This window comes from Prunus avium, chromosome 5 (genome assembly GCF_965620075.1).
Source record: "Prunus avium chromosome 5, drPruAviu1.hap1.1, whole genome shotgun sequence".
NCBI lineage: Eukaryota > Viridiplantae > Streptophyta > Magnoliopsida > Rosales > Rosaceae > Prunus > Prunus avium.
The window spans coordinates 18,553,226-18,580,433 of record NC_142288.1 but is presented as its reverse complement, the minus strand read 5'-3'; the positions used below and the strand labels follow the sequence as shown (position 1 = coordinate 18,580,433).

The following is a 27,208-nucleotide window of genomic DNA, read 5'->3' as shown; positions in this document are numbered from 1 at the left end:
TTTAGATATACATAAGAAAAGTGGTGTAATTCATCATACAATTTTGCCTTTGGGGGGGTGTTTAAGCACCAAGACACTTAGCAAGGTAAGCTTTCATGTAGTTTCATATTGTTGCCTAGTTTCTCGCTACTTTGTGCCGTAATAATTTTGTCGCTTTTATAAACTTGTAGTTGTTTCAACAACTCCTCGAGTAATATGCCTACTTACTACTGCATTAATTACAATTTACCTTGTTTGTTTAGTGCTTACCTTTTATCGAGCTTCAAATATTAGGATTCGAAATTGTGAAAGCATTTCAAGGATTTGTCAAATCGTACGTTCCTTGCTATTGGTGCTTGACAATGGAAACCGATAGGGATAGTGTTAGGGATCTAGAGTGACGATTTCTCCAAAGATATTCAAGGTAATTCTTTCTACTTAGCTACATTTTGCGATATATAATTTGATAAGAACTATGATGAATTATTCCTTAATTTGACTGGTGGAATCTTGAATTTTGATTTCCAAGTTAACACATAAATCACATATATAGTGAATCGTTAAGGTAAAAAAGAATTCTCTTTATACTCATTTTATATATGATCTCAAATATTATTCTTTCTTGTTTCTTAGATCATAAATTAACTTTTTATTTATTTTTCTATGAAGAAATGGTACCCAGTTAGTTTCGTCTGTAGTATAATTTTTAGGGGTTCTTAGATCTAGGTCCAAAACGATTAGCTGTCATCTAGTCCTCGTGTTTTTGGTTTTAGATGTAGGTCCTTTGACATTTATTACTTTTTTGTTGTGTCGATTTTACCCTTTAAGGTAAATAAGGAAAACACATTGAAAATCTAAATTTAATGCATTATTTCCTTGAAATTGAATTCCAAATTTTGAATTTTGAATTTTTTTTTCCTTGATAATATTCCTAATATATAGATAAAATACAATTTAATCAATAAAAAGTAAAGACTCACATTTTATACCAATCGATCAGACAAGCACCCACATTAAATTATGTACCTGACATACATGTAAATAATGTTAATACATACATGTATATATGTACCTGCCTTACAGGTAAGTGTTTTTTTCTTGAGTTTTCTTAAGCAGTTTTTTCTGGAGGTTCATATTTATATACATACATACATGTCTTTCATGTAATAGTGTTTTTTCCTTTTTTCCAAAGAAATTTTGTATCGATTTTTATCTCAGTTGAGTTTAAAGATCCATACCAAGATATTATATGAGTTCAATTAGCTGGGCTAGAGAGTATAACTACCTAGACTAGAGGTAATTTATGGATTTAATTACCTGGACCAGAGGTAATTTATGGGTTTAATTACCTGCATACTGCATACTGCATACAAGGTGTATGCATAGGTACCTTATCTATTGTTAAGGTATGAAGTTTTTATGAACTCTTATTACAAATTTTGATGTCAGTATACCTTGGGAAAATTTCAGAATTCAATAAATAGATTTGCAATTAAATTCAAATCAAATATGATAATTAATATCCTACAAATCAATAACTTACCAGTTTTACAAATTCATAATTTACCTTATTTATGTTTTAGGTGCATAACTGGAATAAAAAATAAAAAATAAAAAAAAGCAAATATCAATAAATTGAAATAGGCATGTAATCTTATGTGGCGCAAAAGTCAAAGGACTTGGATCAACAACAATTTCTGCGTGGATTGCACCCAAAATCTCTCCTCATAATTGGACTTATGCCAAATTTTCTATAATTTTTAGTTCAAAATGTATTTTTACTTTCATCTTAATAAGTTAACAATCAAAATTAATTATTGGAGGGGAAAGGAAAATCAAATACTAGAGTTCTGGTGTAAAATAATAAATATTCTTTGGGTTCCACACCTGTAATTTGTGTTTTTTTTTTTCAACCTTTGGGTTCAGAGTGCAATCTCATTCATTCTACACTTGCATGTGCATATGTGTTAGATTAACCTCTATCCACATTTAGATCCGGATAGCATAAATCTCTTCGATTTGATGTTAGGTTATAGATTTATATAATCTGGTGCATTGTGCAATTCCTTTCTTATAATTTTGGATATTTTATGAACTTGAATTTGTGTAAACAAGTGAACACTTTATTTGTATTTTAATGCATACATAAAACTTTGAATTACTCCTACGACATATTATATCAAACATATAACAATAAGTGAAGAGTTGTATCTCATATTAGGTTGGATTGGATTAGTCTTTATTAATTTGTATTTGAATTGTTAAGCTGATGGATTATTAAATCCGGATAATATACTTGGGTTAATAGATTGAAATAATGGTCAGTTCTGGACCCAAACTAGTGTTAGAAATGTGCCCTAAGAGCCAATACATTTGATGTAATCTCCTTGGAATACATTTCGTATATGATATATAAAGGGCAAACTTATTTTGTTATCTTTTACATAGTCTAAAAGAAACAAATGTCTAGGGTATGCTAAATAAGAGATAAAGTAATCTAAAGAAGATTAGATTCACGAGACCTTTAATCTCTAACTGCAGTATCCCAAAATGTTCCTAATCATAGGTTATCAAATGGGCATTGATAAACCGTCAAGATTAGCGCATATTATGTATGCTCAATTGGGAGGATGGTTAGTCTCAAACCATTTGTGTAGTTGACACTAATACAAGTATGTGGGTGCTCATTAGTGAATGAGTACACTGAACGCGATCAACCGTAGTTCTCGTATGGAGTATTTATCTATATGTCAAACGAGAACTCATAGTTGCAATAATGCAAATTAGTCCTTAGACCTGAGGCATCATGGTTGTCCTATGATGCGTTATTGATCTTTGATAGCTCTTAAAGGCAAGCCGTAATAGATTTGTCTTAAGTGTTGTTGGGATCTCTTAATTCATCATAGGGGCATGTGAATGTACAATAAGGAATCTCTACTTTCGATAAAGAAGGAGAATGTTTCAAGATGTGATTCAGTAAATCTTTGGCCAAAGTATTTTGAGCTTGATTTAGAAAGTTGTTCTTAATCATGTTCTTTTAAATCACATGAGGTTATAAATCATATTAGGGGTTTGACATAATCAATCCGTACCCTAATAATATGATTTGAAACATTGTATAAGAGAAGGACCGTATTGCATTGCAATTCCAACTGAATAGGTTCTTCATCTATTCTGGTTAGCTTGGGTAGCCTTGATATATTGCTAGATGTCACTCTTGGCTTGTGGAAGTCCTATGATTGATTGTGATCGATCCAAATAAAGGAAGAATTAAAAAGGGGTTTTAATTCCAGTTGGTTAGAAAGAGTTCTAATATTTTCCCACTACCTTGCTAATTAGAACCTAATGGATCGCACACCTTAAATGGTTAACTTTGAGTAATACAAATGAGAATGAGGAAATCAATTTGATTGATTTGATGTGGATGATTTACTACGTGTAAAAACGTATTTGGGCCTAAGTAATAGTTAACGGAAAACCCAAATGGTTGGGTATCAAGCCCAAGGGCTATAAGACAACTAAATATTATGGTTTAAGTGTCATAAGGCCCAATTTTGGAAGCCCAATGGGGTTTGGCCGAAAATGCTTAAGTGAATGTGTATGGGAATTGTTTCCATAAGCTCATTCACATACAAACACAATCCAACATCAACCAAATAAGTTTGGGAGATCAAAGAGAGATAAAAGATAGTAGTTTTCAAGAGTGAAACACTTTCATCTTTCAAAGGGGTTTAGATTGAAACTAATCTTGAGAATCTTGTACTAGCATCCTTGTATTCTCAAGATACTTCCTCTCTCATCTCAAGGTTCCATTGGTGTGGAGACTTAGAGGCCATATACTTTTGTGGCTCACATGGAGGAGAAAGATCAAGGAGCAAAGATCAAAGATCAAAGAGGAGATCAACAAAGAAGAAATCATCAAGAGAAGACCAAACACAAATTGGTTCATATAATTGCTTCAAGGTTAATTAGATCTTATCCTTTTCTCTTGATTTTTCCATTTATGAAAAACATATCAATGTTCATGGCTTAAGATACTTGGAAGAAGTTTTGTTTTTGAATTTAAACAACCACTATAGACTTCCGCTGTGATTAATTTGATTAAATGCATGTTTAATTTTCAAATGAACTTCGAAAAAATGTTTTGAACTTCCAACAACTAGGATGAAATAAGCACAATTAGAATCCCATTTTCAGTCTAGATAGCTAATCTCTTATGAGTATGTTCCTAAATTGTGAATGAACACGGCTTGCCTCATTTCGTGTGAACATTCCTCCTTCCAGCAAATCATGGTTTGACACATATACAAGAATAATTTTTAAAAATACAAAAAGAAAACTTTATGCACACTTATCAAATTGTGATTATAGTATAAATGAGGTGCTCTCAACTCAAGCTAAATTTACTCTCGACTGTGATGAGTTTGTAACTTGGATGGAGGATTGCTTACTGTGGATCTCCACGTGTGACCCATAAAAATGGGGTCTCACGTGCAGGGGAGTGTTGGAACTCATTGTTGTCCCACATCGGCCAGAGGGCCGAAGAGAAAGTAGTTTAAATAGAAATACCCCTCTCTAACTAACACCGAGGCCTTTGTGATAAAACCCCACACCTGAGGATTGTGCTGGTGGTAAAGTGGGGACAGTATCGGTGTTGTTGGAGTGGGCCCTCGGCCCGTTAACCTGGAAATATGAGGAATACGACATGTGGAATTTGATTCAGGGTTTGTGGTTCAAGAAAATTCGATACGAGTTAAAGAACACAGAAACCCTGTGAACACGGCTAAGAACACAGAAACCCTGTGGTTCAACAGTATCGGTGTTGTTGGAGTGGGCCCTCGGCCCGTTAACCTGGAAAATTTGACTTGGTATCAGAGCAATCGATCCTCGGTTGTCTCTAAATTCTCATATCAAAATTTCTCCTCCCCTCCTCTTCAAGGGGGGATGGGGAGTGAAAACGGATCTGTTTCTCTTTATCATGGAGATTTTGTCTCTTTCTTGACTCCGACATACCCTTCTCTTCAGGGGAAGAAGAGAATTGAAGAGAATTGAAGAGAAGTTTCTATGTTCTTAAGCCGTGTTCACAGGTTTTCTATGTCCTTTAGCTGTGTTCACAGGGTTTCTGTGTCCTTTAACCGAATTCACAGGGTTTCTATGTTCTTAGCCGTGTTCACAGGGTTTCTGTGTTCTTTAACTCGTATCGAATTTTCTTGAACCACAAACCCTGAATCAAATTCCACATCTCGTATTCCTCATATTTCCAGGTTAACGGGCCGAGGGCCCACTCGAACAACACCGATACTGTCCCCACTTTACCACCAGCACAATCCTCAGGTGTGGGGTTTTATCACAAAAGGCCTCGGTGTTAGTTAGATAGGGGTATTTCTATTTAAACAACTTTCTCTTCGGCCCTCTGGCCGATGTGGGACAACAATGAGTTCCAACACTTACACTCTGATGTAGGACAAGTCTGTAAACCCAATTTACAAGCAAAACCCAAATTTGGGTATTAACAAAACGAATCCAAGTCTAAAACCCATAAATTTATGAAATCTAACATAGAACCTATACACTTTGCAGTGCTTGAGATTATATTTGGATTATTCAATATTAAAGCCAGCTTTAGAGAAGAAAGAAGAATTTATAAAATCTATTACAAAGGAGTATGAAAATATTACTTCATGCGATCTTATAGTTGCTTATAAGATTTGGAAGTTTACCTTGATTCCAAATTATTCCATCGAGGAATTTAGTAATGATGGTAAATCTCTACTTAGAGAAAATGGTTCACCTAGGGATTTTAATGTGATTTTTGTAGGCATATTAGAGGAGTATGCAGAGCACGTGTTTAATTTGACACGTAGTGTGAAAGGTGGAGACATTTTATGCATTTTTTTCTTTTTGTTTTTCAAACAAGACTTCAACGAGAATGATGTGCCTCTCTGTGATAGAGAGGCTATGTTGAAGAAAGGGTTTTGGGGTCTATGTTACGAGAAATATGATATGTCATTGTCAGATTGGTGTGGAAAGTAATAAAATCAAAAGCAACAAAGATAAGAACGTGATTGTGAGAGATCAAAATGGATGCTAATCCGATGTCTGGCGTCAAAAAATTCTGTTAGTAGTATTTTATTTTATTTTATGCAACTGTATTTTTATTGTTAAGTGTAATTAATACTTTTTGTTTTATGACTAAATCTTTTTAATTTTTAATTTGACAGTTCAATGTTGATAACAATTTCTAAGATTCATTTTTGCAAAGTCATATCATGGTGAATTGGGTGAGAAAAGTTCTTATGTATTTCTTGATGGACAACTGTTGTTAATCAAAGTTGAGAAGACGTTGAAGGCTATTAATTCGTCTAGTCGAAGTTCCATATTGAAGGATGATTACAAGAATTTTAGAATCTTATTGAAGGATTTGCTTGAACCCAATAAGTTTTGGATGGACGTGATAAGTTTTTCAATTGTTTTGATGATCTCAACCACTTAGAGTGAGTTTTTGTTTCCCTGAATTGTATTGATTGTGAATTGTGTTGTTAGTAGCTTGGTATATTTGTTTTATGTGCAGTTATTCTTCCTATTTGGATATACTTCTTAATCATCCGTTTTTAATGACTGCCAAGGAAAGAATGGATGAATTTAGCAAGCTGCTTAAAAACTTGGTCTTATCAACACCATGTTGGGACATTCTGATTTTAGTTAGTTCTTGAGTTGGAACAAAACTATTTGGGAGCAAGTTTTGCTGAATGTGTATGAGTATCGTGATTCCAATCAAAAGAAGATAAATTATACTTGTTCTAGATATCCATACTCGCCATTCCATACCCAAATTTGGGGATTTCGAACGAATCTCAACAGTTACACCACAGAACCAGTTGGTGTAACTTGTGAGCATAGTTGTGAGCGTAGTTGCTAAGGACATGGAGTATGTCCGCACTTGATGGTAGACAAAGTTGGTGTAACTTGGGTGTTGACATCTTACTTGTTCATGTGTGGATGTTATGGAAGTGGTGCTGCCGAGTTCGAGTTTGGGCGTTAGTAGGTAGGTGGTTCAACTCGTAGTAAGGATGATGTCTAACCTTGGTGAATTGTGATGACCTAAGTGTTTTGGAACTTTTATTTCGAGGCACATTGATGTGAGGGTGTGTTAATGAGATAAGTGAGGGAGAACCACGAATGCCATGGAGGTATAGCAATGCAGATGCACAAACAAATGGAGGTGCCATGGAGGACATGCAATTGGCTAATGAGTCACACCCAGGCAAGGTGCATCTCTTTGAATGTGGAAAATGTTGAAGTACCTACCAACGAGCTATGTGTTTGTTCAATAGTTGAGTGCGACAAGAAACGGAGGTCTCGGCCCAAAGAGGGAAAGACGAGGAACTTCGAGAGAAGTTGAAAAGGGTGAACACAGTGGTGCATTGTGATCCATGGAGCGAGGAAAAGAGGATATTCCTATATGGTGTTGTTATGTGGCAGTGCAGTGGGCACGTCGATGAGGACATCGACACTATCAGTGGGAGAGAATGTCACGGATCGCACATAAGCGAGTGCTATCGTGACTCTATTGGGACATCTATGCGCTTACGAGATAGTCTAAGTGTGGAAGGGCGAGGGCTTAAGAGCTAGAATGGTTTGTGTTGGCTGGGTTGCACATGTGAATGGTATTTTAGGTATTTTCGAAGGTTATGGGAGGAATCTGAGGAAGATAAGAATACTGGGACGTTCGTGATTCTGAGATACATCCAACGCAACTGATTGCTCGCCATTCGGAGTTCGTATGAATTAGTTATGCTCAATTATGACTCATCGTGCATAAGTGATGTTTTCTTCACCCCCTCTCATGCTTACACCCTTGTGGCACTAAGCGAGCATCCTTATGACCTTGGAGGTAGTCATAAGGGCGGGCATAAGATTGTTGAAGGATAATCTATGTCTCTGAGGGAAAGGACTTCCCGAGGACAGTACGAACACAGGGGGCCGTTCGTATTGTGCATCGTTGTGAAGAGTGAGGTCAACGTATGGCATTCACTATGCCGTCGGCAAGCGAGGCATTTGACAATACTTGATGGACTTGGCTTGGGTTTGGCCTTGTTCAATTAGAAGGAAGATATTTGAATGCCCGTACGGATGGGTTGAGACCCCATAAAATGCATAGATGATTATGTGGGACATTCGGAAGACATATGTCGCCAAGGCTTGGGCGACATGCGAGCGTGACAGCTTGAGGATGTTGGCTATCTCGGTTGCTAACGGAATGACCGACAGAAGTATGGGTAAACCGATGGTGTTGGATCGCTATGTCTTGACTTGGACATGAGTGAGCCACGAGTTTGGCATGCGACGTGGTCAATGCATTTGACGTGTCTTATGCAACGCTTGATGTATGGGCGTCGAGGGTTTTGCCGGATGCGGGGTAATTGTATTGTCCCAAGGTTGTGTGACTCGTTGTCTAGCCATGGAGCAAGGCGCCTATGGGAGACGACACTTGATGGTGAACCTTTCGCGGAGTTAGGGGTGTAATTTAGCCGTAACAGATCGGAAACACATGTTCCGAATTCCGATCCGAAATTTTTCGGAATTGAAAATCAATTTAATAAATCGTTTAGTAGTATGATCAATTTAATAAATCGTTTAGTGGTATGATCAATTTAATAAATCGTTTAGTGGTACAATTTGATTCAATTTAAGTTAAAATCAAAGGAGAAATCAAACTATACCAAACTAACATAATTCAACATTCCAAAGTAGTACTAGTCAAAGGAACCTAGCTACAATTATGACTAGTGAACAAAAAGAGATACACAATAATCATAGAATACAAAATGAAATGGTATTAAATTAATATACTCAAATGTTTAGCATATATGGATGTTTAATATATAGTCCTAAAGTAATATATGCTCTTATGTTTAGTAAACATGTACATATGAATATTTGTATGTAGGTACTTAAATAAAAATAATAATAAATGACACATATATACAACCTATAAATAAAAAACAATGTAATGAAAAGTATAAATAATAAAATATTATTATAAATTCGGAATTTTTCGGAAAATTTCGGAAAAATTCGATCGGAATGGGTTCGGAGAACTTCGGAAGTTTTCGGATCGAAATTTTCGGAATTTACAAACTCATTTCAATTCCGATCCGAATTTTATCAGAAATTTTGGATTTCAAAGGTTTCGAATATCGAAGGTATTGGAGTCATATTTTTTCGGAAAATTTTGGACCGGAATCGGATTTTCCAATCCCATTTACACCCCTACGCGGAATTGTGAGAGTCATGAATATCATGAACTTAAGTGAGCGAAATGTGTGTTTTGCTACCGCTACGTTGCATCGCTCGCTCATCCGATGACACTTGGCAGTCATTAAAAACGGATGATTAAGAAGCGCATCCAAATAGGAAGAATAACAGCACATAAAACAAATATACCAAGTTACTAACAACACAATTCACAATCAATACAATTCAAGCAAACAAATACTCACTCTAAATGGTTAAGATCATCAAAATAATGGAAAAACTTATCACGTTCATCCCAAAACTTATCGGGTTCAAGCAAATCCTTTAATAAGTTTTTAAAATTCTTGTAATCATCCTTCAATATGGAACTTCGGCTAGACGAATTAACAACTTCCAACGTCTTCTCAACCTTATTAACAACAGTTATCCATCAAGAAATACATAAGAACTTCTTTTACCCAATTCACCATGATATGACTTTGCAAAATGAATCCTAGAAATTGTTCCCAACATTGAACTGTCAAATTAAAAAATTAAAAAATTAAATCATAAAACAAAAAGTATTACACTTCACAATAAAAATATAGTTGCATTAAAATAAAAATATACTACTCACTCAATTTTTCGTCGCCAGACATCGGATTAGCATCCATTTTCATCTCTCACAATTACGATCTTATTTTTGCCGCTTTTGATTTTATTACTTTCAACACCAATCTAACAATGACATATCATATTTCTCATAACATAAACCCCAAAACCCTTTCTTCAACATAGCCTCTCTGACACAGAGAGGCACATCATTCTCGTTGAAGTATTGTTTGAAAAAACAAAAAGAAAAAGGGCATAAAATGTCTCCACCTTTCACACCTGTTATAGACTTTTTAAAAGTTTATCTAAATCCAAATTGAATGCACCCGGATTTTTAAAATCTTTTTAAACGCTTTATAATCCTAATTTAATACACCCTCCTACGTGTCAAATTAAACACGTGCTCTGCATACTCCTCTAATTTGCGCAATTGCATATAGAGTGATATTCCGAATATTCCGAAAATAGTAACTTCCGAAAAATTTCCGAAATTTCCGAATGTGCCGAAAATTCTGTATCAGAATAGAGTTGTTATATTCCGAAATTTTGGAATCGGCATCGGAATTTATTTTCAATTCCGAAAAATTTCGGATCGGAATTCGGAACATGTGTTTTCGATCCGTTCCGGCCGAATTACACCCCTAATAACTGCACATAAAACAAATATATCAAGTTACTAACAACACAATTCAAAATCAATGCAATTCAAGCAAACAAATACTCACTCTAAATGGTTAAGATCATCAAAACAATGGAAAAACTTATCACGTTCATCCCAAAACTTATCGGGTTCAAGCAAATCCTTTAATAAGTTTATAAAATTCTTGTAATCATCCTTCAATATGGAACTTCAGCTAGACAAATTAACAGCTTCCAACGTCTTCTCAACCTTGATTAACAACAGTTGTCTATCAAGAAATACATAAGAACTTCTCTCACCCAATTCACCATGATATGACTTTGCAAAATGAATCATAGAAATTGTTCCCAACATTGTACTGTTAAATTAAAAATTAAAAAAATTTAGTCATAAAACAAAAAGTATTACACTTAACAATAAAAATACAGTTGCATTAAAAAAAAAAAATACTACTCACAGAATTTTTCGACGCCAGACATCGGTTTAGCATCCATTTTCATCTCTTACAATTACGTTCTTATCTTTGCCGCTTTTGATTTTATTACTTTCCATACCAATCTAACAATGACATATCATATTTCTCGTAACATAAACCCCAAAACCCTTTCTTCAACATAGCCTCTTTGACACAAAGAGGCACATCATTCTCGTTGAAGTCTTGTTTGAAAAAACAAAAAGAAAAAGGGCATAAAATGTCTCCACCTTTCACACTACGTGTCCAATTAAACACGTGCTTCGCATACTCCTCTAATATGCCTACAGAAATCACACTGACATCCTTAAGTGAACCATTTTCTCTAAGTAGAGATTTACCATCATAACTAAATTCTTCGATGGAATAATCTGGAGTCAAGGTAAACTTTCGAATCTTACAAGCAACTATAAGATCTCGTGAACTAATATTTTCATACTCCTCTATAATACACTTCATAAATTCTTTTTCCTTTTCTAAAGCTGGCCTTAATATTAGATAATCCAAATATAATCTCAAGCACTGCAAAGTGTATATGTTCTATGTTAGATTTCACAAATTTATGGGTTTAGACCTGGATTCGTTTTGTTAATACCCAAATTTGGGTTTTGCTTGTAATTTGGGTTTACAGACTTGTCCTAATTACAATCTTTGCCAACTTTGGGGCTGAGAGGCACTGTCTAAGTCAATTCATTGTTACTCTGGTAATTTGTAACAGTTTGCTTACTTGGAATATGGATGCGCATTTTGAAGTTCTTGGTGTCATATTGTTAAACCTGGTTTTGACTTAAGGGCTGAACCTTTGGTTTGTTTTGGATTGGTTGATTTTATTTTGTAATGCTAAAGTTGTGCTTTAGGATATGCCCATTTTGTTTTAGTTAGCAGTTGAATTAATGTACTTGGTTAATAGATGTTAAATGTTTGCTTGCGCAAATACCTTTCAACTAAGTTGCTTTGCTAGGTCCACAGTTGTTACAAGGTCTTCATCTGATGCTAGTATAACCTCATCACGATCATCATCTTCATACTACACAATTTTTCACCATTTAAAATAAGATTAGGCTGAGAAAACTCTAAAGTCAAATTCAAAAACCTTTTAAAAAACATGTAATCTATCTAAAAAATACCAAAATTTGAGGAAGGTTGTTGCGGTCAATGTCATCACCCATTCTTTGAATTATTGCGGTCATAAGGTATGTTAGACTCTGAATATCTAAAAAGAAAGACAAAACATAAAACACCCAGTCAAGCAACAATTTTAGCCAAACTGTTCTTTTTGGGAAAAAAAAAAAGTGTTTATTTCAAAGCTACCACAGACACACATAAAATTATGAGTAACTGTGACAAGGAACTTACTGCAAGTAAATCTATGCATCAAACTCATGTTATCTTCAACTTTGAAAGCAAATGTGATAGATAAATTTGACGATGGAAAGAAAAGTGACCTCATCTTTTCTCCTTCAAAAGCAACACTGAGATGACAATGAGATTGTGTAAATACATATAAATGTAAAATAAATTAAGTCAAACATCATGTTGAAATAGAGAAGATACGCATATAAACAAATATACAACCTTCGAAAACCCTTATCTTTATTTACCAAGGTAGAATGCCAAAACAATTGAATCATATAGCTTGTAGGCCCATCACCCAATGCATCAGTAATACCACTTGATCCATTAGTCATTTTAACCTTGTGAACAAACAAAATAATGTTAACAGTTTGTTCTTTGGCCAAGCAGAAAAATAAACAAACAAATAAAAAATTAATTGTAATGATTTAAAAGTAGGTAGTGACCTACATAAGCCATAACAACACGAGTAATATCAGCTACATCAACAACAGCAACCATATTTCCACCTATAAACCAACATCATCCGTACACATCAGAAACTAAAAATCTCCTTTAAACCATACAAACAAAACAAAACAAAACTACTCTTACTATATCATCATCTTACCTTCATCTACTATAGGAATGTGTAAACATTTTCTTTTATGCCTTTTAATCAATGCATCACAAATTGGTGTATCAACTGTGGCACATTTCAGATTTGAAGTCATGACCTATTAATCAATTCAGTTACATAAGAATATTAAAATAAGGAGAAGTAACAACTTCTGGCCAAATAAGACAAGGACATATTGATTTAAATTTTTCCCAAATTGAAAAAGATATTTACATTCTCTACAATAGTGGTCTTTGGAGAAAGATTTTGTGCTATTATCCGCATCAAGATATTCTTGAACTGACAAGAATCAAATGAGAAATTCACAATTCATTTTATATGTAAAATGATATAGTGATATTGGGGGAAAGGAAGTGCAATATCTTTATGTAAAGAAAGAGAAGACAAGAAACTCACGTAAGAATTCCACACAACTTGTTATCAACTGTAACAACTGCCATCTCCTCCATCTTCTTTGTTGTCATCAAAACAGTATTTGATGGGGAAACTGTTAAAACCCTGAAAGACGTAACTATCAGTAAATAAAAACTTCAAAAAAGCTTCGAGATATCTAGCTATATTAAATATTAAAAAACATAAACATATTACACACTTTGAATTTTCCAGAATAATTGTAGACAAGGATGTCTTAAACAACCGCTTCAGAAGTGTCTCAACAAATTTATTGGAAGTTGCATCTCAAATAGAAAGCGAATTGTCAAAGCTGCAAAAATATCAAAAGCATATGATAAAAATTTAGAAGAAAAAATGTGCCCCATTGTTTTTCAATACCTCAAACAGCAGAAGCAATAGCATTTCCCTTTTCAACTGTCTTTTTCATTCGACCAATAGTATCATGTAAGCACTTTCTTATACCAAGTAAACCAACGAGCTCTCCATTCTCAAGAACAGGCAAATGCCTGAATTTTCTTGTAAATGCATAAATCAGTAACATAAAACATGAACAAGACAATTATAGAGACGGAATTTCGTGAAGTAAATTTGCCTATAATTTTTTACTAACCATCTAGCATTTTTTGAAGGGCTTCAAAAGTGGGAGTGTCAGAATGAACAAACTTCAGGTCCCCTATCATTACTCTAGAAACAGACGTATCCTCAAGATTACACTCAAGAGAAATTACTCTTGTTGCTATATCCTTCAACCACCTAAACAAATAGATACTTAAGAAACATTAGACAGCAAAATCCATGAAAACATACCAAGACACCTAATTCAAAAACACACATTGTTCGTAAGTATTCCACTGAGATTTTCAAAAGCATTCTTTAACAACAAAGCATCAACTACACTATTAGCCATTCAACGACAAGCTTCTTCTTTGACACTGGTATTTTGACTTTAAAACAGAGCCTTTGATGGCTGCAGCCCTTTTACCGTACACTTTCCAGTTAGCTTACTGCGCAAAACACAAGAAGAGAAGAGCTTCTTCTTACTAAGATTCTAATGCACAAAATTTAAACAAGCAAGCCTATTTCCAACAAATTAAATACGCACCTAGATCGAGAACCTTTAAAAGATTTTCGGCTGGTTTCGGGCCTCCGATTCTACCACCGGAGAATTTCATCTTGTCCGACAACAATGTGTTCGTCAATGAAAAACTTAGGGTTGCGAGACCCAATGCGAGTTAAGATGTGTTTGCGAGGTTTGCAAGAGTTAGGGTTGCGAGACCTGATTCATGGCATATGGCATAACAGACTTACATAAAAGCCCATGAGCCGGACCCCAACTAACATGATGAACCTAAAACCTTAATAGGTCGGGCCAATGAACCAACAAGCCGTACCGGATCGAAGGTTACACCTGAAATAAACAAATCAATAGAGTCAATAAATCAATTTATTTATATATATAAGTCTGAGTTCACAATCAAGCAAAAATGCAATTTTTCTTTGTTATTTTGGTTCTTGGTACGTATCATATGATTATCTATACATATATTTCTTTCATTGTTACTTTTTGAAGTTTTTATTTTTATTTTTTGCCAGACCAAAACTACAAAGTAGGAATATTGTTGAACCAAAACAATGGTGTACGATCTCAGAGATAGAAAGGACGAGCTGGGATATCAAAGTAACTAAAGTAGTTCGATGTTTGCACATGATGAAACAGATAGTTCTGATGATCCTGAGTACAAAAGGAGGCCCCCAAGAAGGCAAGCAAAGAGCGCTAGCATTTTTTGAAAAAGTGAAGTAAGCAATAAACAAGAACTAACTGATGTTGCTCAAACATCTGAAGTGGAGACAGCTATAACCTCAATTGGAAATTTGAGGTAAGAGGTGCAACGAGGTATTTACTTACACTGATATTTAATCGTATTATAATTTTGTTGTTGTTGTACATAAATGTTGACATAAATGAACTTTTGTAAGAGATTTTTGAGAAATTGGAGCAGATGGTTGGGGCCAAGAATGATTTAGACAACAGATGTTCTTGGACTTTCTCAAGAGAGAAGATATCAGAGACCATATTGAAAATTTGCACTAATCTTTTTAGGCATTGTAGATTGAGAGACACGTTGGGGATGAAAACATAGGCAGTTTTGAATCTCTCTCTCTCTCTCTCTCTCTCTCAACTGAAAATAAATTCTCATGTAACGGGTATAGTACTATTTAGCTATCTTCGGCCAATAACACGACACGTAAAAAGTTATCCCACGTGTCATTGTGTTATTAGCCGAGAATAGCAAAAATTGTTATCCCCTTTGCATGAGAGTTTCTCTCCTCTCAACTGCAACATTTCCTCAGATAAATTAATTAGGGCATAATTCTTCAAAGGACCTTATACTCAGTCTAGAACATTTACAAATCGAAAGAAGCTGAGCACCATAAAAAAACAACCCTCCAAACACTAGAGCAACAATTAAACTAGTTTTCTTTAGAGTGCTGCTAAACGAAACCTAACATTAGCTCAGTACACCCTAATATTTAAATCAAAATGTAAAATTAACTGAGTACATGTAACACGCTGACCCAATTTATCGTTTTATTCAAGTTATTTCCATTTGTGAATTTACAATTTTGCCATTAGGGATAGGGGCACAATGGTCACTTCTTGTTCGGGAAGGATTTTGAGAAATTGAGTGGCACCATTATGCAGAGCTCAGCGATACGTGTTCGTAAACATGTGGTGGGCCCAAATCGAAGTTGTAACGAAGGAGGAACTGGCTGCATCGAAGCCAAAAATGTTGGCTAAAAATGGGTATATAATTTACATTTTGATTTAAAAATTATAATGTACTTAGATCATATAGTGTACTCAGTTAATTTTAGGGTTCGTTTAATAACACTCTATTAGTTGTTTCATAATTCAATATATCCTTTTTGTTAGTCATGTTTCATATGATTTATGCATTTTGTAATGTTGTTGACTCTCTTTTTGTTTATAATAAGTGGTTATTCACAAATCGCAATAATGGTCCTCATACGATCGCACACTTAATTTCTTTTTAAGGATTGAAGATTTGACAATTTTATTCAGCTTGAAGTGTGTTTCTAAGGGGTGTAAAAATGTTAGGGGCTTATTTGTCTTAAGCTTGAGGGTATAATGGGCCTTGCCCAAGGCTGGTCTTTGGTTGGGCATCGAGGGTGATTGTTCTGGGGCTCGAAACAAGGAATAGTCCCCCTCATTCAACGCCCTCACCCACAATCCCCTCATTATAGCCTATATATAACTGCTAAAAGGTCATATTACAATTTTTTTCTTAGGCGTCCAAAAACATAAGAGCCCAAATAAAAATCACTGCAAGTTCTTAGTAATTTCTAACTTGCGTCATCATCTCATGTAACTTTTACTACTATGGACAACCTTAAAATCACACAATCTTCAACTGGAAAGGTGGTAAAAAGCTTTATAAGCTAGAAATCACACTAATGATTGTGCATGTGCTCGACATGATATTAAGCTAAGGTGCAATGGATTTCAAACTGTGGAAGTCATTAATCCTTCAATCTTGAGCAAATCTGACACCGAGTGTGTTGTCAACAATGGCCAACCTATTCGTGGGCGGGGAAATTTCAATTTCACCCATGCTTGGGACACTTCGTTTCAATTTCAGCCACTCTCCTACCAAATTTCTTGTCCTTGAATGAGAAATATTTGAAGAGTTTTTTATTTGGAGGATTTAGTAGCCCTTCTTTCTTTAATGAGTAATAAGAGCTCAATTTTGTGTTTATATGAGTGGATAATATTCTTGTTATTGTTAACGGGTTCATAGCTTGGTGATAAGAGTATTTACCGGCATATCAGTAGTCTCAAATTTGAACCCCGATAATACTACCAACCTCACCCCCTTCCAAACTTGGTGAAAGAAAAAAAAAACCCCTTGTTATTGAGTATCCATATAATTTATAAAGAAAAAGTATTTGTCTTGCCATGTTTGTCACACGATATCAACCAATTGGAACTGGTGGAGAGGTCCATGACCTTATATGATTGTAATGCAATGCCTAACTTTCCCGCTGTCGTTGGATCTGTGCTTGATTATCAAAATTGAAGACCATAGGTGTAGGTAGGCCTAGGGCCATTAATCGTTGCTTTGGGCCTGGAGCCCCGATTCTCACCAAAAAGAGGTGGGTTATCTCTAAACTATACCATAATTGTCAATTTACCTTTTAAATTAAGAGCTTAGATTATACGAAATAGACCAATTTGGGACTAGCCGTCAAGTTTTATTTAAATACCCAAAATGGGGTCTGAAATTATAAAAATACCCAACACCCAAAACATTTTATAATCATACCCAAAACTCATCATTACACACACTCAAAACCCATTTATAAACATACCCAAAACCCATCATTACACACATACCCAAAACCCATTTTGGGTATATTTCTATGTTTAAATAGTGCTTGGGTATTTTTATAAATACATGTCTAGGATTGGGTATTTTTATAAATATCTATTTTATTTATTCTTTTATGTCATTCAAATTTCTATCATGTGACCTGCACATGGTTATTTTTTCAGGGGAAAAAAATGTGGAGGAAAAATGAGAAGAAATAAAAAGGTTCCCAGCTGCAACCTCCATCTCCGCCCAGCCGCTACCACCAAGCCCAACCCACAACATCAGCTCCCCATCTCCACCATCTCCCCTACCAGCCTCCTCCATATCCATGGAATTACTCAACACACCCAACATTTTTGCTCAAGAAAAAATCTTAGCAATCTTATCCCTTTATGGGCCAAATTACAGAAGGAAGAAACAAGCAAACTCCACCCTACGAAGAAAATAAAAGAAAAGCATAGTGATAATAGCAGCAACATGAGTTATTGTTAGGCAAGATTGTTGATGTAGTTCGGAAGCGAGGGCTAGAGGAGGGCCAAGTGGAGGGGGTTGCTGGGGAGGATCAGGAGCAGGAACTCTCATGCCTGGTTGTTTCTTCCTCAATTTACCCGAAAAAAAATGTCTAGGTGTAAGTTTATTATTATGATACAGTACAGGGGGCAAAAGAATCACAACTGCATCCGAAAAACTAAAATACAAAAGAACCAGGAGAGAGACTGAAGAAGGGTGACTATATCATATGTAACAAGAACTTGTAAATCATTAATCTAATATTGATAAATTGAGTCTGATTTTTTTTTTTCTCAATAATGTAAAACAATGGGAGGCTCATATAATTTAAAGTACTACATTGAGAAGGTGACCAGAGTCTCCTGCGAGGGAAAAATTAGTTCCCCATCTCATTATATACTTTCTAAAGCCGAAGACGTCAGTCGTCTCCACTTTTTGTAACTTCTAATAGCATCTGTTGGCTAGTGTTTGTATCCGTCGAGAATGATATTGCAACTATTCATTGTGCCCGCATCAAGCAGACCGTGATTCCAAAGTTTGATCATGAAAAACCTCCAACACCTGAGTTAATATGCACTTGACATTTCAAACACAATTTTCCAATGAATCGCAAATACATGCATCACTACCAAAAAGCAAGAAAATAAGTGAAAAGTTCCAAAATGCAACAAGGATGTTGGCCCATGTGGGAATGCTTCTATAGGAAGCAATTGTGCTCAGAGGAAGCGCTTTTATTAAAAGAACGCTGAAATTTTGTTAATAATCCAAGTGAGAAGCACTTGGAAGTGCTTCCTAAAGAAGCACCTGTTAGGTTCTTTTCCATAAAGCGTTTTTATTGCCCATAAGCACTTATACATTTTCCTACCAAACGCAGTCATAAGAATTGTTTTTAGTTCTTAGGAAGTGCTTTTATTCATTCCAGAAGCACTCCCAAGCAGGAAGTGATATGCATAATATGACCATTCTTCATAATGACATCAACAGTAATTGGTCCCTCTGCTTCTACTGCAAATCATGTTTCATTAAATGTACCAATGATTAAGAAAATTAATGCAACAACAGTACCAGAAGAGAGCCGGAGAGGAGACTAGCTCCTGTCCATGAAGTTTTGAAAATGCTTCGCAAGCCCAGGGAACATGACCATCCGCCAGCACACTGCCACAATGAAAATAAATCTTTCTCATCAAAGAAACCCCCAATAAACTGACAACTGAAATTTCCAAAGATACCACACACAAAAGTAATTGAAAACTTATCAGAAAGCCAAAAGCAGCAAAATATAATCACCTTTGCTTTCGCACAAATGAGTTCCAGAGATGCATCAGCTGCTTTTCATCTTTGGTAACATCTACAAAATCATCAAGCATCTGCCACATGACAATATGATATTAGTTTTTGCGTTCCTAAGATTAATAGTGTTAAACATGGAGTGTTTGGCCCAATATCTAAAAGAATATCATGCATACCCTCCGATCTTCAAGATCTGCAATGTCGTCATCAACTTCATCTTCGCTATCCCGATCAGATAATACTTGCTCTAACTCCATAGGCTTCATATAAAAAATCATGCATATTTTCTCAGATTGGTAACACGTAATAAGTTTACCATAATATAGATCATGTGCGCAGCATAAATGTCTACTTGCGATTTCAAATGCACATGAATAATTCATAATTTAAAAGCTATTCTTAATGAATCAGTTCTTAGGAAACCTATTAAAGATAATTGCATGCCTGGTGCACGCATTCCCAGGGGCAACAGATTAAAAATGTTGCAAATTCAATCCTTCAAATCAGAAAACCACAAAAAATAATAAAAATACATGCAACCCTAAAATACATGCAAGGAGTTTGTACTAATTATGTATATATTAAATAAATGCTTTTATATGTAAAGAAAGAAAGTCATCAGGTCATTAAACAATAAAATTTAACCTTACGCAAATTAAGTACTAAAAAAAAGGAAAGAAAGTAAGTGCATTAAATTACTATCCAAATTGTTGAAAAATGGAGTATTACAAGCTCATATCCAAGTTTCTCGATTGATAAAGAAACCAACAGTTCAAGTGTTAAACCTTTGGAAAATCAAAGATCTGAGTTGACACAGCATGGATATGCAAGAAATAATAAGAAAACTTACATGCAAAAGAAGTACATAAATGAAGAAACAAGATTTTGAAACAGCTAACAGGTTAGAGATCAATAACTACCTGAACTCTATGAGAATGAAAGAACTGTCGTTTCTGCAGGAGCATACGGCTGGACAAACAAAAATAAGAAGTATGAGAAGTCTCAAAATCAATCAACAGCCTCAATATGGGCCCTTTAGATAAGGATAACAATCTCAAGAGGGTGGAGACATAAGTTCTTTACTTTTCATACTGTAAAAACACATCCAAAGGTTAAGTGAACCAAATGATAGTAATGACCGTGAGAAGACCATTAATCAAATAGTGATTATAAGGAAAATCAATATAAGATACTGAAAAACAATGGACATGAACTAAAAATCATGGCCTAGGTTGACATACTTTTTTGGGTCCGATCGCTCTCCATTTAACTTCCTTATTTTAGTAGGTGGTGCGGAATCACTTCCAGATAGAATTTTAACACAATCAGGCTCCAGAGATCCAACTGTAGAACCAGGAATATTGGAACTTGATGTTACACATTCTACAGAACTAGGATGATCAGGACCATAGTTATCATGTTCATGCCTTCTATGCCGGATATCTTTCCACTCGACGCGAAGCTTGGAAGCCTTCTCACCTTCTGAGGATAGAACAACCAAAAATGAAGTTAAATTACAGTCTGCCAAACAAAGGAATACGAGAAAAGAAATATATGAGTAAATCATTAAATCTTCAGCCCAATTGCTAGACAAATTTGGAAATTACTGCACCTGTAGATGGAAGCTGGATATCTTTCCAATGCACCTTGGAAGCCTTCTCACCTTTGGAGGACAGAACAACCAAAATTGAAGTTAAATGACAGTCTTCCAAACAAAGGAATACGAGAAAAGAAATATATGAGTAAATAATTAAACCTTCAACCCAATTGCTAGACAAATTTGGAAATTACTGCACCTGTAGATGTCTGAACTGTGCTATGCGATCAAATATTTATTTAATAAAAATGGCCAAGGGAAACCATTATAAACTAAGCATGGCTTGAATTTAAAAGCAACAACATTCAACCCACTTCAAGTTCAATCAGAATAATCAGAGACTCCTCGCAACTGAAATTGAGCTTAAATTTGCCACAAACAGGTAGTCTGCTGGAACAGTGAACATTCAAATCAGAGGATGCAATTCAAATATTATAGAATTAATCAAACAGGTAGTCTGTTTGTGGTTTATATACAAAATTAAGACGGATGCTACATATTTTATGTTAGTTCTTAAAATTACGAAATCTATTATAATTGATTCAAACTACAACAAGACTTATCTGAGCCATTGACTGACATTCCAGCAAGAATATCCCATGGAGTTACTATATACCACAGAACAAATCAACCAGATTTACAAATGCATACCAACTTGACCAGCTATTTTCGAGGTAAAAAATAACTAAATAAAAAAGAAAGAGAAGAAATGTCATAATTCACTGGGGCCCGCTTTAGACATATTTCATGATCCTGATTCTATTATTAACACACCATTTTAAGCATTAGCTCAGTGATCAGCCAGAGAAGAGCAAGAACACCTCTTCAAGTTTCCTTGTTACTGAGGAGAATTAATTATGCACAAAATGAAAAAGAAAACTCCAATCCTAGACCAATCTGATGTCTTACACAGATGTGGATATATTTTAGGGAAACATCAAATTTCCAAAAAACATTCTTGTCAGAGATTACAGGTACTCTGAATAGGCCAGTGGTGATACATATTTCATATTTTCTCCAGTTCTTTGCAGAAAAGAGGATATAACGGAATTTTTCGTCTCTTTCTCTTGAGTTTCTTTCCCTTCTTCACTAGTTAAAAATGACCAACCCAATGTATCACAAAAACCAAAAAAACTTACCATCATCATTCTCAAAAAGTCCCTCGTGTACAATTCCATTGGCTAGTCTAGGTGAGTCTAACTCCAAGAATTGTACATTAACATGCTTTTCATTTTGACCATGGTTCTCTGCCCTACGTTTTCTTGGCCTTGAACTGCAAAAACAAATTTTTCACCAAATTAACTCTGAATTCCTATTGAAGAACAAATAGGATGTTAGCCAGTAGCTTTAAGTTGTACCAAGGATTTAAACCGACCAGAAGAAGAATGTTTGAAGTTGTGGGACTGCTCCATCTGCTACAGTCTGTATACAAAAAATGTAACAGGATATGTTTAGCCATAAATAACTTATTCATTTACTTATTTTAAAGAAATTCATAAATAAAAAAACACAGAAAATGATCCACTTGCAAATTATGACTAAATATGATGCTCAGTTTCTGTACCTAAACACTGGCATAAGAAACTATCACAATGATTATTTGCATTTCTGATTTGGAAAATGGAAACAGGATGATAAAAAAGTTCTTACCTCAGATCTCAATATATCAATTTTCACAGAAACGTTTACTGCCTGGTACTCTCCAGTTACCTACAAAATAAATGTTTTATGAGCAGCCTCTTCAGAATAAGCAGAAAGAAACTAGATACTCATTACCAACCCAAAACTCGAAGTTGAATAAGTCATGTGAAGAGCACAGGTGATAACGCAGACCCTACAAGGGAAAATGAACGTTCTCTTCAGCATCAAGCTAAATAAGTAAATATTAGTAATTGAACCATATAAGCTGTGAAAAAAAAAAACATGGAAATAGTCACTTAAAAGAAAGGGAATAACGAAAAAAGGAAACCAAAAATATTATGGTCGAATAAATAAATTAGGTTTCTTCAGTAGAACAAATATACGCAACATGATTACAAAGTTGAAACTCCTGCCAATACAGGTGGGGATGTCGATGTCATTTCACAAACAATTCAGCCTCTCATATCAAATAGATCTATAACAATTACAAATAACTATCAAATCAATTTTGAGGAAAAAAGAAGCTTAAAAAAGTTGAAGAGTCAAAGCTTAAGTTTCACAGGAATAAACAAATGTGTGTATGCATGTATATCTAGGAATAATGTAGGAAAAATTGATCTTGGATATGGACATCACTAAGATTTTCATACTCGATGAGCAATTCCTACCATGTTGTATATGAAAACATAAATGTTGGGAGTCTTTGGGCCCAATCTTTTCGCATTTGCTGCAAACACTTTAAAGGTTTTATGCAAACTTCAAAGTACATGAGAAAGTATTCCTGATGTGGAGTAGTTTTCCTTTCTCTCCCTTACCTCTAGCATTGGATATTCCACAATTTATGTTAAATTTAGTCAAAACATAAATGGGACAACAAAGAGTAGTACACCTCCACATTAGTACCTACCTTAAAGCTTGCACATTGCATCAAGCAAAAGGGACAGGTGAAGTCTTCAGTAACTGAATGTTTAAAAAAGAAGTACACATAATGATTAGTGTGTCAATCATGTTGAATTCAAGATACTTCTGCTGACGAAGATAAGTTCATATAAACAAAAATTTACAAACTTCAGGTTTACCATAGGCTTGAAGTCATTTACAACCAGTATAACCAAGGTATCTAAATGTTTAACCTCAAATGCGGAAAAACTAAATTATATATTTGTCCTAGGAGTGCATAGCACCATGCAGCAAACCAAACCATTTCAAATAAGAAACTAAACAATACATTTTCCTCTTAAAGAGAGAAAGAAGAGAAAAAAACGCATTCTATAGGATTTTTCATGCTTTGTTGACCTTCTTGTGGACACCCATTTTCCACTCTCATCAAGTTTTTCAACTTAAATCATCGTTATTCTACAGTCAACATCATGCTAAGTAGGGGCAGTTGATGATACCTTCAGTCTTTCGTAACGTGTTGTTGTAGTCCCTATAGTTGAATATTACAATCCCAGTCCTGAACCTAGACAATAGCATGCAGCCAAAAGTATTAATTGTCCTCTAAAAGTCAGCAACAAAAATGTTTTATTGAAGTCCTCACAGAGAAAATAGCATGCTTGTGTGTTTGTGTGTTTGTGCGTATGTGCCATGACAAAATGAAATAAATCAGAGCAATGAACACAAGTACTAAACATAATATTCATACATAAACACATACTTCCATATGCGTGTTTGTGTGTATTCAAAGATAGAACCGGTACCTCCTTTTGCGCCTTGCTTGGATTTTGTAATGCAAACATCTACGCAGAAATAAAGGCTACAACATAGAAAGCACTTGATTAGACTATAAAAACACAGACGGCACCATTTTAACAAGAGTACAGCAATGACCATTGAACACCTACAAATTCCCGAATGCATTTACATGAGTGTGCAAATAAAAATATAAGTATGGAAAACATAAACACAAATATTCCTTTTATCCCTAACCAAATACATGTCAAAAATAAGAAAAGAACAAAGGTGTCTGAATGTGCAATCATGATCAAACTTTGACAATCACGGCCGTTATCAAGCGGATTATCATGCATGAATGTTCAATTCTAACCGAAAACTAACACATGGCACGATGAAATAAATAAATAAAAAGTTGAGCTGGAACAAAATGCAAGAGAGTGAAAATATACATTGTGCAGAGCACGAGGGCGAAGGATATTGTAAAGCTCAACTGGCTTGCAGTATATCAAAAGACTCTCTTCGATTGCAACCGCCTCCTCTGCCGACAAATGCGCACAAGAATTTTGAAGGCACATCTTATATCCCTACTGCAAACAAAATAATCAAAAACAAACAACAGAAATCAAAATTCCGATTTCTAGTTTTCACAGAGATCTGCTACATATTGTAATTTGAGCTACAAAACTTTTTCAATTTTGGTTCGTTGAAATTAAAACATAAAATTATCAAGAAAAAATAAACACCAGTTCAACAGAAATAGCATATTTGTTCGGTGTGAGCTAAATAATAATAAGAGAAAGCAAAGTATAGCATACAAAAATGTAAAAAATAAAAAATACGTTCTATGGAGAGAAGAGAAGAGACAGGAGGCTCGCCTGTTAGAAGTTTTGGCCGGAAATTCGCCGGAGAAGAAAGAGTTTTTAGCCTTTAGCTTTCAGAGCGCAGGCGAGGAGGAGCTGTTAGAAGTTTGGTCCGTAAACGTTAGGATTTTTCTTTTTCTTTTTTCTTTTTTCTTAATAATTTTTTTGTCTGGTATGAAAATGAATCCGGAACGTTTTTGAAGTCTTGCTTTGGACTTTTTCGTGTTTGGTGCATTCTTTTCTTTATTATCCCTCGGTAAAGAAAAAGTTGAAGTATTATTTTAGTGGTTGATTACAATTTCAAGTTACATAAAAGTTGAAGTCATATACACCTTATTAGTATTAATGATGTAGATAAACTTTACACTATTTAATTTTTATAAAAAAAAATCCAAAAAATAACAGCTGGCCTTATTGAATTTAATTTTGATTATTAAATTACTTTGATGCTCTATTGAGTGTTTTGGATTTCTTTATGAAGTTTTGGGATTGGGCTTGTTTTAAGAAATCGATTGCAGTTTTGTAATTTATAGGAAATTCAAAGCCTATTTGTTATGTTGTAAATGGACTTTGGGTGTGTAAAGTCCATTTCATGTAGAATTTTTTTATAATTTGGGCCCTTGTGTTGGGTATAATTGCGAATCTCCCATCATTTTTCCCTCAACAAGCACAAAAAACTTGTCATGCAAATAGCATTGTTTTGTCATCCTCAATACAAATAGCACTATTTTGTGATTCTCAATTAATCACATTCCACCATATAAGATATTGAAAAATAGTGACAAAAAAATTTTTTCAAAATAATTAGATATTAGTGATTTGGTAGAAAAATTATTTATAATTATGAAAGCCAAGGGAAAAAAATGTGAAAAATTCTCATTTTTAAAATAACCTTTAAGATCATAAAATCTAAATTCAAAACATAAGATTTAGAAGACAATTCATTGTACTCTTCTTCAATTTATAATATCTCATAATTTAACTGAGCAGAAAGAATTACCTAAAATATCTTCTGAGAAGACCTTCTTTCTAGATCTAAATTGTCATTCTAAATCCTTCAAGTCAAGTGTCTCCCTTATTGGTTGAAGAAAACCGATAGCTAGAGCATATAATCGCTAAATCCCCGAAAGTTGTTCACAATTTGAGATCTTGAGATATAAAGTTATGTGATAGAGATCATTGAAAAGCCAAGCAAAATTGTGCTTCAACGGTGTAGGAGGCATAGATAGTACCAGAGTATGGAGTGGTCCAGTTTATGCTTCAAACCACACACCGAACCGATGTAGCATTACAAATCAAATTGCTTCGATTTAAACTTCAAAGTAGTAGTTTAAGCAAACCAAACTAATTCATATTTAGTGGTTGATTTGGTTCAGTTTGATTCAGTCATTTCCCTTCATAAGAAATTAACCAGATATATTAGAGTTTTTACATATACCAAAGGGAACTTTCATATGTAAGAAAACTTCTTATTTTTTAAGATGATGAAATTTTATGAGAGAAAAATGACGTCAAATTCAAATGGGTTAGAGCATCTCCAACCGATATGTCAAAAGTATCATATAGACATTTAACGGCTAGAAATAACATCTCACATAACTCCAACTGAATTGTCAAAGTTGATGTGGAATGAAGGCTGGAGGTTCAGCCTTTACTTTTGACATCCCAAAAGCAAGATGTCAAATGAATATTTTATTATTTTTTAAAGACAGTTGGCTGTTACTTTCATTTATTATTTTCCTTTTTTATTTTTTTCTTTATCTTGAATGATTTGATTGTTACAATAATTATTTATTTGACATATCGGGAGGAGTGTAAAACTGTGTAAAAATGTCAAATTGCCATATCAGCCATTAAATTTAAATTTGATGTTTGGTATTTGACATCTCCCTTAAAGATGCTCTTAGGGATTTTCATTTTCATTTTAAATTGTT

General features: G+C 34.6%; 1 protein-coding gene and 1 pseudogene across 1 annotated transcript; both read right to left on the bottom strand.

The window, feature by feature from the left end:
* Positions 1–11,880: 11,880 nt before the first annotated feature.
* On the bottom strand, positions 11,881–18,053 carry LOC110756424 (CBS domain-containing protein CBSCBSPB1-like; annotated as a pseudogene).
* A 381-nt stretch (positions 18,054–18,434) lies between these two features.
* LOC110756446 (polycomb group protein VERNALIZATION 2) lies at positions 18,435–25,456 on the bottom strand. Its single transcript, XM_021957880.2, has 16 exons — positions 25,290–25,456; positions 24,864–25,001; positions 24,438–24,493; positions 24,135–24,199; positions 23,645–23,697; positions 22,877–22,930; positions 22,747–22,806; positions 22,472–22,518; positions 22,236–22,369; positions 21,112–21,162; positions 20,741–20,981; positions 20,420–20,468; positions 19,676–19,759; positions 19,497–19,576; positions 19,275–19,364; positions 18,435–18,770 (listed from the first exon to the last, which is right to left on the bottom strand). Exons 2-16 carry the CDS (start codon positions 24,987–24,989, stop codon positions 18,671–18,673), a joined length of 1,290 nt encoding a protein of 429 aa, XP_021813572.1. The 5' UTR covers positions 24,990–25,001; positions 25,290–25,456; the 3' UTR covers positions 18,435–18,670.
* Positions 25,457–27,208: the final 1,752 nt, after the last annotated feature.

Coding starts and splice junctions, on each gene's coding strand:
- LOC110756446 (XM_021957880.2), bottom strand. CDS start 24,989: ATGTGCCTTCAAAATTCTTGTGCGCATTTGTCGGCAGAGGAGGCGGTT. Junction 22,807..22,876: donor TATTCAACTTCGAGTTTTGG/GTTGGTAATGAG, acceptor TTTATTTTGTAG/GTAACTGGAGAGTACCAGGC. Junction 22,370..22,471: donor CTTCAAACATTCTTCTTCTG/GTCGGTTTAAAT, acceptor TTGTTTTTGCAG/TTCAAGGCCAAGAAAACGTA.